We start from the raw sequence: 13371 nt of genomic DNA on the forward strand, positions 1-13371 counted from the left end.
TTGGACATGTATATGTGCATATTTATTTGTTTTTCATAAAGTTAATTAAGTATTTTAGGGAAAATTGTCTGAGTGACCACCAGCAAGAGTTGGTGGCTGCACTCTGAGGCCACCAAAAAAATTGTTGTGAGAACCTCTAGCTAGGTCTTTGTGGGTGACTGCATTGGGTCGATTCTCTGTGGGGAGTTCACACGACAGGCTATTTATCTTTTGCACAGAAGCATAGTGACTTGTATTTGTTTATTATTCAGCTTCACACGAGTTCTTGGAAGAATGGATTATGATAGCATGGCAAGTTTGTGGGGTGTCTTGTAGGGTATTAAGCTGTTTTCCTTGACAGGCTGTTTTACTTTGTGACGGTGCTGATAGCTCCTGATTACATGTAAGTGGGAATTTTTTCCCTTGATTGCTGTTCTCTTTATGAGCTAGCTTTATTCACACAATGATCAGCTCCTCTCTAAATCAAATCACAGCTGAACTACGTTAAGGACCTAGTCCTGCAACTTTGCACTCATGCAAGTAGTATCCCTGGAATCAGTAAAAGCTTGAGTCTTGCACTCGATTTTGTTAGGACTACTCCCACAAGTAAAGGTTTACAGGATCAGGCCCTAATTGAAGTCAAGGGGACTACTTGTACAAACAGGAACTACTCACATGAGTAAGGGCTGCATGCAGCCTGTAACTCCTACTAACTTCTGGGAGACCACTGCAAATTAAACTGTTGCTTAGTTTCTATTATTTGCTATAGTAATTCATCGTGTACTAGTAAATTACCTGTCTTTATTCTGTATCTGTGGCCACTTGTACCACACTTATCACCGTGGCGTCGGACCACCTCCAGCAATATCTTCAGAAATATAAGATCTTTCTACAGCACCTGCTGTTAAACCTTTAGGCTACATCGACACAAGGAGTGAGGGGATGCGATTCCCCTGCTCATGTACGTATACTCTTGTTAGTTCTTATCCAGGTAGCATGTGTATAAATAGCACTGTAGTCATGGAAATACCGACACAGGAGTGGAGGCGCAGTTTAGCTGTACTGAATACCTACCCACTGGTTTTCAGGTGGGCTTATACTCAGCATGGCCTCTGCGGCTGCTCGTAGTGTAGACAGAGCCTTAGTGAGCAGCGAGGGCTTGTGTGTCTCTGTGTGTGTGTATGAGTGGGGATCTGCTGTACACACAGTCAGCGTGTGTCACTTTCAGGGTGAATATTTTCCATATCTTTTAGTGCCCTCATGGAAAAATCTCCCTGTACCTATGCAAGGCCTGGGATTTTATGGATTAAAAATACTCTCCATACATAGGTAATAAATCTTGGTATTGACCTTAACAGGAGACAGTGCCTGCTTGCTGCCCAGCTTGTCTACATTCTCCGAATTCAGGCTCAGTCCCCAGTTAGTAGCAGCCCTCACAGCTGCATGGAAAATGCCCTCTGAATATATGCTGGAATGACAGTTTACATACTTGACAGCCATTCCGTTCTCTGATCCTTCACCCCTTCAGATTAGTGGCAAAGCTTCCATTGATTTCAGTGGGACCGGGATTAGGCTCTTAGTGAAGGCAGGAAACAGCTTTCATTCGACAATTCACGTAGGCAAATGGGATAACCCCTCTTCCCCCCGCCCCGCAAGCATGTGCTGCTACTGTTTAAGTGACATTTCAAGTGCCCATTATAGGCCAGTGCCCTTACTCAGACAAAACAACTTGTATTGACATCAAAATTCCTTTTGAACAAAGTCTGCAGGACAGGATAGGACCCCAATAGGTCTACACAGCAGCCGGGAGGTGTGATTCCCAACTGGGCTAGAAAGGACATACGCCAGCTCTGCTTGAATTAGCATGCTAAAAATAGCCGTGTGGGTGTTGAGGCACAGGTAGTGGCATGAGCTGGCTGGCTGAGTCCAAGCCTGGGCCCCCTGACCACACTCTGGTGGCTAGCCCGTGTCACAATGTCCATACTGTTATTTTTAGTGTGAGTTTGAGCAGAGCTAGCATGTGCCTGTCTACCTGGGCTGGGAGGCATGCTCTCACTTGCAGTGTAGACCTATCCCAAAAGCACTATTCAGGCTTAAACCCTGGTTAAAATATTAAAACCTGGTTACCTTCAGTAGTTTCAATCTTTTAAGCTATAACTCTGTATATAGGCTCCGAGTAAAAGACCATTCTTGTTCCTTGTATTGTAAACTTTCAGGGCCCTTTCTAGCCTGGCTGTCATTAGGATCTCAGGTGGCTTTCTTCACAAATTTAGCAAAATCTAACACAAAGATTCCCCAAGCCTCCCGCAGTCCAGATGTTAAAAGCAAACAACAGGACAAACCTAGAGCACTGAATCCAAACCCCTTCCTCTTTCAGGAGGGATCAAAATCTATTCCTCAGGTCCAAACTCAGGATTACTGCTTTAGTTCTTGGTCATATAACAGTGTTGTCAATTTTATTATGAATTTCACAATAAAGGGTGGTTGGTTTTTTTTGAAGCCCCACCTCAGGGCACCATGTGATTATAAAACAACTTCAGCTTTCCTTAGAAACAAAAAAAAAGTAGATTTCTAGCCCTTGTGGTTGTGGGGAAAACTGTAGCATTTAATTTCAGAAAGGGGGACTACACAAAAATGAGGAAGTAAGTGAAACAGAAATTAAAATATACAGTGCAAAAAGTAAAATCCCTGCAAGGTGCATGGAAACTTTTTAAAGACACCATAATAGAGGCTCAACTTAAATGTATACCCCAAATTAAAAAACGTAGTAAGAGAACCAAAAAAATGCCACCGTGGCTAAACAACAAAGTAAAAGAAGCAGTGAGAGGCAAAAAGGCATCCTTTAAAAAGTGGAAGTTAAATCCTAGTGAGGAAAATAGAAAGGAGCATAAACTCTGGGAAATGAAGTGTAAAAATATAATTAGGAAGGGCAAAAAAGAATTTGAAGAACAGCTAGCTAAAGACTCAAAAAGTAATAGCAATTTTTTTTAAAGTACATCAGACGCAGGAAGCCTGCTAAACAACCAGTGGGGCCAGTGGATGAACGAGATGCTAAAGGAGCACTCAGGGATGATAAGGCCATTGAGGAGAAACTAAATGAATTCTTTATATCGGTCTTCATGGCTGAGGATGTGAGGGAGATTCCCAAACCTGAGCCATTCTTTTTAGGTGACAGATCTGAGGAACTGTCCCAGATTGAGGTGTCATTAGAAGAGGTTTTGGAACAAATTGATAAACTAAACAGTAATAAGTCACCAGGACCAGATGGTATTCACCCAAGAGTTCTGAAGGAACTCAAATGTGAAATTGCAGAACTACTAACTGTAGTCTGTAACCTATCATTTAAATCAGCTTCTGTACCAAATGATTGGAGGATAGCTAATGTGACGCCAATTTTTAAAACGAGCTCCAGAGGTGATCCCAGCAATTACAGGCCAGTAAGCCTGACTTCAGTACCAGGCAAACTGGTTGAAACTATCATCAAGTACAAAATTGTCAGAGACATAGATGAACATAGTTTGTTGGGGAAGAGTCAACATGGTTTTTGTAAAGGGAAATCATGCCTCACCAATCTACTAGAATTCTTTGAGGGGGTCAACAAGCATGTGGACAAGGGGGATCCATTGGATATAGTGTACTTAGATTTTCAGAAAGCCTTTGACAAGGTCCATCTTTGACAAGGCTCTTAAGCAGAGTAAGCTGTCATGGGATAAGAGGGAAGGTCCTCTCATGGACTGGTAACTGGTTAAAAGATAGGAAACAAAGGGTAGGAATAAATGGTCAGTTTTCAGAATGTAAAGAGGTAAATAGTCATGTCCCCCAGGGGGCCTGTACTGGGCCCAGTCCTATTCAACATATTCATAAATGATCTGGGAAAAGGGGTAAACAGTGAGGTGGCAAAATTTTCAGATGGTACAAAACTACTCAAGATAGTTAAGACCCAGGCAGACTGCGAAGAGCTACAAAAGGATCTCTCAAAACTGGGTGACTGGGCAACAAAATGGCAGATGAAATTCAATGTTGATAAATGCAAAATAATGCACATTGGAAAACATAATCCCAACTGTACATATAAAATGATGGAGTCTAAATTAGCTGTTTTACCACTCAAAAAAGAGATCTTTGAGTCATTGTGGATAGTTTCTCTGAAAACATCCACTCTATGTGCAACAGCAGTAAAAAAAGCTAACAGAATATTGGGAATCTTTAATAAAGGGATAAATAATAAGACAGAAAATATTATATTGCCTCCATATAAATTCATGGTACACCGACGTCTTGAATAATGTGTGCAGATGTAGTCGCCCCATCTCAAAAAAGATATGTTGGAATTGGAAAAGGTTCAGAAAAGGGCAACAAAAATGATTAGGGGTATGGAACAGCTTCCATATGAGAAGAAATTAATAAGACTAGCACTTTTCAGCTTGGAAAAGAGACGACTAAGGGGGGATATGATAGAGGTCTATAAAATCATGACTGGTGTGGAGAAAGTAAATAAGGAAGTGTTATGAGAAGGAGTAAATAACACAAGAACTAGGGGTCACCAAATGAAACTAATAGGTAGCAGGTTTAAAACAAACAAAAGGAAGTATTTCTTCACACAACGCACAGTCAACCTGTGGAACTCTTTGCCAGAGGATGTTGTGAAGGCCAAATCTATAACAGGGTTCAAAAAAGAGCTAGATAAGTTAATGGAGGATAGGTCCATCAATGGCTATTAGCCAGGATGGGCATGGATGGTGTCCCGAGCCTTTGTCTGCTAGAAGCTGGGAATAAGCAACAGGGAATGGATCACTTGATGATTCCCTGTTCTGTTCATCCCCTCTAGGGCACCTGGCATTGGTCACGGTCAGAAGACAGGATACTGGGCTAGATGCACCTTTGGTCTGACCAGTATGGCCATTCTTATGTTCTTATTGCAAAGAAGTGGGAACCCCAGAAACTCAAAAACCAGAAGGCAAAGAAAAAGAATCCAACATTAATTAGTTTTTAAATCTCATGACAATCTCAATATTTTGGGGGCCTGACTTGTGGTTTTGGAATGCTTGCAGCTGTCATTCCAGCATGGAGAGCTGGAAGGGGCCAGCTTTTAAGGCCAGGTGGGAAGTCATGTTTTGGCCCAAATGCTGACATTTTTTCAAGTATGTAAATGAAATAAAGGGTTAAATTCCTCCCTGGTAGAACTCTGTGGAAGTCTCAGTCGATGGCCCCAATCCTGCCATATGCTGTGCACATGCAGTACCTGGTGACTCCATGGAACCCCACTGAGGGCGGCCTGTTCTCTGTCTCCCATGCTCAGTCTCTTCCATTCCCCCGTGAGGTTTGCAAGAGTCTCCCAATTGCCAGTCACTAACTTCTGACATTTTGCAGGAACAAACAAACCAAACCAAGCCACCCAAACCACTCAGATCCCTTCCTGTCCCCCTACCCTGCTACACCCTCGTCCCAGTGAGAGCACAATCAGGTCATATCTATTCAGTATCAGCACTGAGTGACACTGTAGATTAGTACAGGTAGGGGCTGATCCTGCTCCTGTTGAAATCAGTGGAAGTTTTACTATTGAGTTCAATGGTAGCAAGCTTCAGGACCTCAGTGTGGCAGCTGGTTCTATTCCGGGGAGCACGGGTGTAACTTCAGAAGTGAATTCGTTTCAATAGCTTTCCAATGCTGTCCCCAGCCCTCCCAAGACGTAGTGAAGGAAGTTCTCCAGTTCTCCAAGGACACCCTGGAGAAGATCAGCAAGGCCCGATCCGAGGGGGTCTACCACGAAGTAAGTCCCGGTGTCTTTGGTCTCTCGTTGCTGTGGAACTTCAGGGGAAGGAAGCAGGCAGCTGATCTCACCAAGCCACCGGGCAGACTCAGTCAGCCTTTGTGTTGTCGTATTAATGAAACAATCCTGCAGACAGGGGCACTAGTTGCACACTCAAGCTGACGGGTCAGTTTGCTGATGTCAGTGTTTATGGGGCAGACAACGAATGAATACACTGAAATTAATTCACCAGTATTCATTTCCTTCCTCCCTGGCTCATTCATTCTCCTCTGCCCGTCTTGGCCTCCTCCACCTCTCTGTCCACAGCCTGGCAGTGGGTGATCCTTCCACCGGGGCTGCCTATCTCGCTGGAGTGCTCTTGTTCTCTCTCCATGGCAATAAAATAGGGATGGGACCAAGTCACAAGGGTTCTGGGCTGGATCCAAACTCCCCCAGAGTCCAAGGGAATCAGATCCAGTCCTTCCCCTCAGATCCATCTCATAGAGGATGAGCCTGAACCTCCAGGGATGACACTGGATCCACCCTTCACCAGCATGTGAGAGGTTCAGAGCTGGTGTCAATCTGGTCCCATCTCTCTGCTGATGCCCTTTAGTGAGGTGGGGAAGTTTGTGTGATGGCAGCCATCTTTGCCAACACACTAGGGATCTCCAGAACTAAAAGCATGAACTAAGAGCCAAGACTCCCTAGGTGAGGCTGCAATAATCTCATGTCCTTTGCGGATGGGGACAAAGGGGAAACCTGTGACTCACTCACCAGTGGGTTACATTTGCACCCTTCACTCTTACTTTCCTCGCTTGTTTATGACCGACTCTCTTTGGAGAGCAGCTATTGAGCAAATAGGATAAACGTGAAACATACAAGATACAGCGCTCTGTCATGGCGGATGTGCAGTTCTAGGGCAGGTGGTGCTGTGACATTCTCTTGAACTCATTTGCCTTTCATGGGTGCCTAGGTTGTGAAGCTCTGTCGTGAGTGTCTGAAGAAACAAGAGCCTGTGCTGGGAGACACTAACATCTACCTGCTCAGGATCCTGAGCATCGCTTCGGAAGTGCTCTCCTACCTCCAGATGTTCGAGGAAGCAGCAGGCTATGCGAAGAGGATGGTTGATGGTTACATGTATGTGATCAAATCACCCATTTTCATGGTGGCTCTTTTTGACTCTATAATTTAATTAAGACATTTCTACAAAGAATCTGGACCTGACTCTGCTCTCACTTTACAATGGTGTAAAACAGGAGTAAGTCCACTAAGATCAGTGGAGCAACACTGGTGTAAAACCTATATAACTGAGCTCAGAATCAGGCCCTGCTTTTATCACCAAAGAGAGAGAGAGAGAGTTTTGCTCACTTTGTGAATGGAAAGCTTCAAAACAGGATCATTTTTCAATTTGTCTACATATAACTTCAGAGGGCAAATGGACAGGTTTAATTAATCCATCTCTTTTGTCTGAGAAGCTGCCCAGAGCTGCTTAGATGGTGTCAGAGAAATTAGACATGGAGAAAACCTATCATTATGTAAAGAACACACTGTGCTCCTGTAATGTGATCTCTGACTGGTAAAGAGATGCTACTGTGATAAGAAAACTGCTGGTGGATTGCACAGGTGTCCCCAAATGCAAATTTTTGTCTTGCCCTTTTACTTTGCACCACTTCAGGTCACATCTAGCCCTTGCTCCTGCTAGTAACTGTTCCTTGCAGTTTATTCCTGAGTGTCAGAGTCAGTGTTTAAGCCCAGAAGGGACCACTAGATTATCCAGTGTGACCTCCTGTATGGCACAGACCACCAACACCCACCCAGGACTCGCACACTAAACCCAACAGCTGAAGTCAGACCAAAGTAAATGAAACCCATGGAAGACTAGAGTATTATGTGCGACAGGCAGAGAACAGGAGGGACTGAGGTGCACCCATGCCCGAGGCCCCCACCATGGCAGGGAAATAATTAAATGAGATACACCCAGATAATCCTGGCAAGTCACCTGCATCCCCAGCTGCAGAGGAAGGCACAATATCCCCAAGGTCCCTGCCAATCCAACCTGGGAGAAAATTCCTTCCTGACCACACAGATGGTAATCAGTTAGACTCTGTGCGTGACGGCAAGAACCAGTCAGCCAAGCACCTGAGAGAGCAAATGCTTGATGCTACCCCAGAGCCCTGGCCCACCTCGCCCAGTGTCCCCCGTGGCATCCCTGAAGCTTCAGAGGAAGAAGATAAAAAAAAACCCTCCCAGAATACACTGGGGGAGGAGGGGGAGAATCTCCTCCTGACACCCTGCAGCTGGCTTGGCCCAGTCCCATTTTAAAGGACTCAAGTGATGGGGGTAGGGGACAGGCATTTAGGAAATAATATATATTCAACTTTGTTTTGGCTGTTGACATTTTCTATTGTGAAATAGTCTCTTGCTTTGCTGGGGCATCTCCACCTGGAAGCTGCTTGCCTTCCTTCCAACAGTTGGCCATCAAGAGGTGATTGGCCAGAAACACCCAGTTGGTCTAGAAAGAGCCTCAAACCGTCTAGAATTTCCTTCCATCTTAGCAGCCCAGCAGCATCTTATCCAGGCGCTTCCCCCATGTTGTGATAATTTTAATGTGATCTCCTTTTGGACAGCCCAATCATATATGATGGAAATTGCTGTTTCCTTTGCACACTTTGTAGCTACTTCTTTACTGGGTAAACCAAGTTTCTACTGCAAAGCCAGGAAAGCTATGGATTGGGTTTTATTCTGTTCAGGCTAAGGCGCTCCAATTTCTGTTTTTCCTCCCTCGTGCTAAGTGTAGCTCAAATGACAAAGTGAGCACAGATTCTTAGAAATCACAGGTTTTAAAATCATAGACATTAGAAGTGGAAAAGGCCTATTGCATCACCTAATTCATCCTCCCTTCAAAGAAGAATTGTTCCCAGGAGTGTGTTGTTTGCCATTTTGTCCAGTTTCATTTTAATGCCTTTGACCACTGTTGTCTGATGAGAGGCAGCGTGGTCCAGGGGAAGGGTCATAAGCCTGGAAGTAGAACCTGCATTCAAGTCCTGGCTCTGCCGCTGATCTGCTAGGTGACATGGGGAAAGTCATTTCACCTTGCTGTGAGTCAGAGTCCCCATCTGTAAAATGGGGACAATGATACTTTCCTTCCTTTGCAAAGTGCTTTGTGATCCACAAATGAAAAATGTTACATAAGAGCTAAGCGTTAGGTTTAAATGTAATTTCAAGCAATTGCTCACTGTGCTGGAACTGCAATGTTAGGGGCATAGCGTCGGATCCTGACTGCGGTTATATCGATGGAATGTGGTGTTACAAACCTTTGGAGCCTGTATCAGACCCTGTCAGCATGTTGTTCCTGCCCAGCCAGGTTCTGCCACACCGTGTAGTAGCTCCCACTTCCAGCAGTTCGACTGCTTTCAGTGGGGCTACTCATGGATTGAGGTACCACTCAGTGTGAGTAAGCATGACAGAATCTGGCCCTCAGTAAACAGTGTTTTGAGCTAATATTTACATTTGGAAAGTTAGACGCTCCTCACAATGAAATTTCTCAATGTTTTCCCAGGAAAATATACCATCCCAACAATGCGCAGTTAGGGATGGCAGTGATGCGGGCAGGGGTGACCCATTGGCATGCCAGTCTCATTGAAGCAGGGCATGGCATGATCTGCAAAGCCTATGCTATTCTTCTGGTGACCCATGGACCTACCCACCCAATCACCAAAGACCTGGAGGTAGGTGGCCAGCGTCTCTTGGACAGTTCCTACTTTGACATGTGTCTGTGTAATCTGGTTTGTTGTCATTGTATATGAAAAGTTAAATTTAAATAAACGGTAGAAGCAGATGCCTAAAAAGCTGGGAACTGATCATATAAAGCTTGCTTCGTGCAGTGTGATGTTAATATGTTTTCCATTAGATTATACTGGAGCTGGTTAGAAAATGGAATTCCTATCCTCTGGGACATTCCAACGTTTTAACATTGGTTTTCATCCCAAATGGGGAGAATAAGTCAAAATACAGTATTGAAAACCTTCATGGAATGAAAAGCGATAAAAAATTGGAAATGTTGAAACAAGATGTTGATTTGAAATGAAGTGTTTCATTTTGGAATGTCGATTTGAAACGAAAATGTTCATATCTAACAGACATTTGGACTAAAAGTTGACATTTTTAAGTAAAAAATTGTCAATTCAAAACAAAGTGTTTCACTTCCAAATGCAGCGTTGAGAAACTGAAAAATGTGACCTTTTCCAATGAAGTTGTTTTGCTCACCTCTGTATTAGCCACAGAGCGGGACGTAAGCTTTGCTGTGCCTTTGGAGAAGTGACATGTTCTCCTGCCAGCTCTGTCCTCACCTGAACTTGGCTGGTGGCACTGTGACTCCTAGGTCAGGGATATGTGTGTGTGTGTGTGTGTGTGAGAGAGAGACATGCATAGGTCTTTATGCAACTGCCCCAGTAGTATACGGCTAAAGCCACTGCCAAATGTGCATTTTATTTCCTCAGCCCATAATAAGGGGCAGTGCGTTGCTGTGCTCTCCCAGGAAAAGAATTGTCCTTTAGGGACCCACTTCATTCCATTGTAATGCTGATGGGCCCCAGTCTTCGGTGGGCAGGATTGAACCTGGGACCTCTGGAGCTTAGTGCATGAACCTCTACTGCATGAGCTAAAAGCCATAGGCTCCTTAGCTAAGGCCGTAGAGCAGGCTTATTTTATCTCTCTCTCTAAGTGGTCTTGGTGCCACTCAATGGGACAGAACCCCACACCCAGGAGGTGTGTGGGTTACATATGCTCTCCCTTTGCTCCTGGGATAGTAATTTGTTGCTGGCCTACAGAAGCAGCAAATTACAGCCCTCCTTTCTTCCTGCCTGCACTGACTTAGCTCAGTTGTCTGGTGTATTGGAGGATGGAGTCAAGGCTCTGCCCGTTCCCTGTTGTTCCCTGCCGAGCTTCTCCAGGAGGAGAGCAGTGGGCTTACAGCACCCACTTACCCTTGTGTGCCTGGATCTAAGGCCAGCTAGTCTGCAGAAGGGTGTAAAGGGAATCCTTAGCACCCCTTCTCTGCCTGTGCAGGCACAGAGGCAGCCCTGTAATCTAGCACTGGCCGTGAATTTGTGCTCATGAAGAACTCTGGGTTGACAACTTTGGGAATGGGAACCTGTATTTGTCTGCAGAAGAACCACAGCAGACAGTGGCAGTGCAATCTACCCCACACTGCCTCACCACTAATCATCCTGGTCTAGGAGGGACCATGACTGGCTTTGGGAGAGCAGCTGAGTCTCTATGTCTAGGCAGCCTTTGGCCTCCTGGATGAGGGACAGGTTATGTAACTGGACTGATGTCATCCTCCCTTGTCACATGGGCCACTGAGTACTCATTAGATGGCACCGATGTTCAGCCATCTAACAGAACTGGGGAGCAGGAGGCCACTATCCTACCTTAGAAGGTACTTTATTTCTTTACTTTGAGAGATATTGTAGAGTTTTCACCACTTGGCCTGCCCTTCATCCCTGCAGGTCATGCGTGTCCAGTCGGAGATGGAGCTGCGCATGTTCCAACAGAACGAGTTCATGTATTACAAAATGAGAGAAGCAGCCCTGAAAAACCAGAAGATCCAAGTTATGCCTGAGCCCACCAATGAAGCTTCATCGGGCCTCTTCCACACGAAACAGTAACCCCAAAGCTTCCAGTTATCTGTATTCCTGCACATCTGGTAGAACATCCACCCTTTTCTTCCAAATCTGAAGAGGTTATTTGTAATAAGCACCATGCCATCTAATTAAGAACACTTATATCTCCTGAGACAAGTATTCTTCCAGGAGCTCAGGGCACCAGCTAAGAAATATTTCACAGGAAATAGATCTTGTTTCCACAAATAATAAAAAGGTCATTATAGCTTCGCTTCCACAATAATTCATTTTAGGTCTAGTTCTCTTCATATAAGGCCAAATCCTGAAGTCCCTCACTTAGACTTTCAGTCAGTTCTTTCTCAAGCAAATCTTCCACTGGAGTCAGCAGGTGCTTGCCCAAGTGAGGATGGGGATAGACCCCAGTAAAAATGAGGATGGACTACAGTGTTTGAGCCAAAGGGAGTCTTGTCTGTGTGAGGATTGAGTGAAAACTGAAGAAAGCTATTAGGATTTAGCACTGAGGAAGTTTTAAGTAAAGACACTTTTCCTGTCATTTTTCTATAGTTCAAAAACGATTCTGTAGTGTAGGAACTAACCTGCCGAATGGAGCAGACTTTAGGCAGTACTGTGACCAGTATGCAGATTAATTAGAGATCCTACCTTCGGTAGAAGAATTTAGGTACCATTAGGACCGTATAAACTAGGGTGACAATGGCTCAGCTGACATTGCCCTGCCAAGTAAAAAGTGCATAGACAATGGTTCAAATCTCAGCATGAATGAAGTCAAAGCAGGTTAGGTTTCAGAGTAACAGCCGTGTTAGTCTGTATTCGCAAAAAGAAAAGGAGTACTTGTGGCACCTTAGAGACTAACCAATTTATTTGAGCATAAGCTTTCGTGAGCTACAGCTCACTTCATCGGATGCTGAGCTGTAGCTCACGAAAGCTTATGCTCAGATAAATTGGTTAGTCTCTAAAGCAGGTTAGGACAGTGATCAGAAATGGGGCTCTGGTGTTGGTCCAAACCAGTGGCCAAAGCAGATTGAAAGAGAATTGGGAGCTTCCATCACACAAACCAATGGGGCAGGGTGTGGCGGGGAAGCACTGCTTCCCTCGGCCACAGTGTGGGAACTCCCGTCTGCTGTTAATGGAGGATGGGGAGTTGTCCTCCGCACTGCTCCTACTTCCTTTAGTTCCCAGTCCCAACCTGGGCTGGAGCAACATCGGTGTTCTAATGTGCTTTGGACCCCTTCATGCTGGCCGACCAAACTGTGTCGTGCTTACCCTGTTTCAATACAAGAGCATTTAAACCATGCTTAAGCCTGGTGTGTAAGTTAATTTATGAGGCATGTGTAGCTGGGGCCTGCAGTGAGTACCACAGATGGATCTAATGTAGTATATAGCCAGGTGGTGGCTTTAAGGCTCATGTGCCATAGGAACTGAACCCTGATGGGCGGGGAGTGGGTAGAAGGACAATTCCTTTAGGAAGAGAATGACGGATGTCGTTGCCAATATCTTTCGTGCGTACTTGGTTTGATTCAAGAAATGTCAAGTTCAGCTTGGACTTATCTGGTGGTAAGGAATATGGTCTAGTGTAATGGGCAAGGGAGCCAGCATCATCTGTGTTCCAATCTCGCCTCTGTCATTGACTTTGGTAAAGTCAGTTACTCTCTCTAGCCAAGTTCAGAGTTGAGTCTAAATTTCAGCTAAAAAAATGTGAACTCTGGTGAAGCTGGAAAGAAATGTAGATTACATCGGTTTAGATTCACCTTTGTATTTGACTTTCTGTGCCACCATTTAATAGGCAGCAGGTTTAAAACAAACAAAAGGAAATATTCTTCACACAACGCACAGTCAACCTGTGGAACTCATTGCCAGGGGATGTTGTGCAGGCCAAAACCATAACTGGATTCAAACGAGGATAAGTTCATAGAGAATAGGTCCATCAATGACTATTAGCCAAGATAATCAGGAATGCAACCCCATGCTCTGGGAGTCCCTAAGTCTGTGCTAGAAGCTGGG

The 13371-nt window shown here is 44.7% G+C and overlaps 1 protein-coding gene across 2 annotated transcripts in view; it reads left to right on the plus strand.

Moving 5' to 3' along the window:
- The window catches only part of SMYD1 (SET and MYND domain containing 1), a 54335-nt gene extending 40964 nt beyond the window's left edge, over positions 1-13371 (plus strand). Inside the window, exons 6-9 of one of the 2 annotated variants that reach the window (XM_027826186.3) lie at positions 5657-5749; positions 6702-6865; positions 9288-9456; positions 11239-13371. In XM_027826186.3, coding sequence (XP_027681987.1) covers positions 5657-5749; positions 6702-6865; positions 9288-9456; positions 11239-11397 — 585 coding nt within the window. In that variant the 3' untranslated portion in view covers positions 11398-13371. The remainder of the gene's footprint in view (positions 1-5656; positions 5750-6701; positions 6866-9287; positions 9457-11238) is intronic. The other variant, XM_007063716.4, reaches the window with a different exon arrangement.

The sequence above is a fragment of the Chelonia mydas genome, chromosome 4, assembly GCF_015237465.2.
Source record: "Chelonia mydas isolate rCheMyd1 chromosome 4, rCheMyd1.pri.v2, whole genome shotgun sequence".
Lineage (NCBI taxonomy): Eukaryota > Metazoa > Chordata > Testudines > Cheloniidae > Chelonia > Chelonia mydas.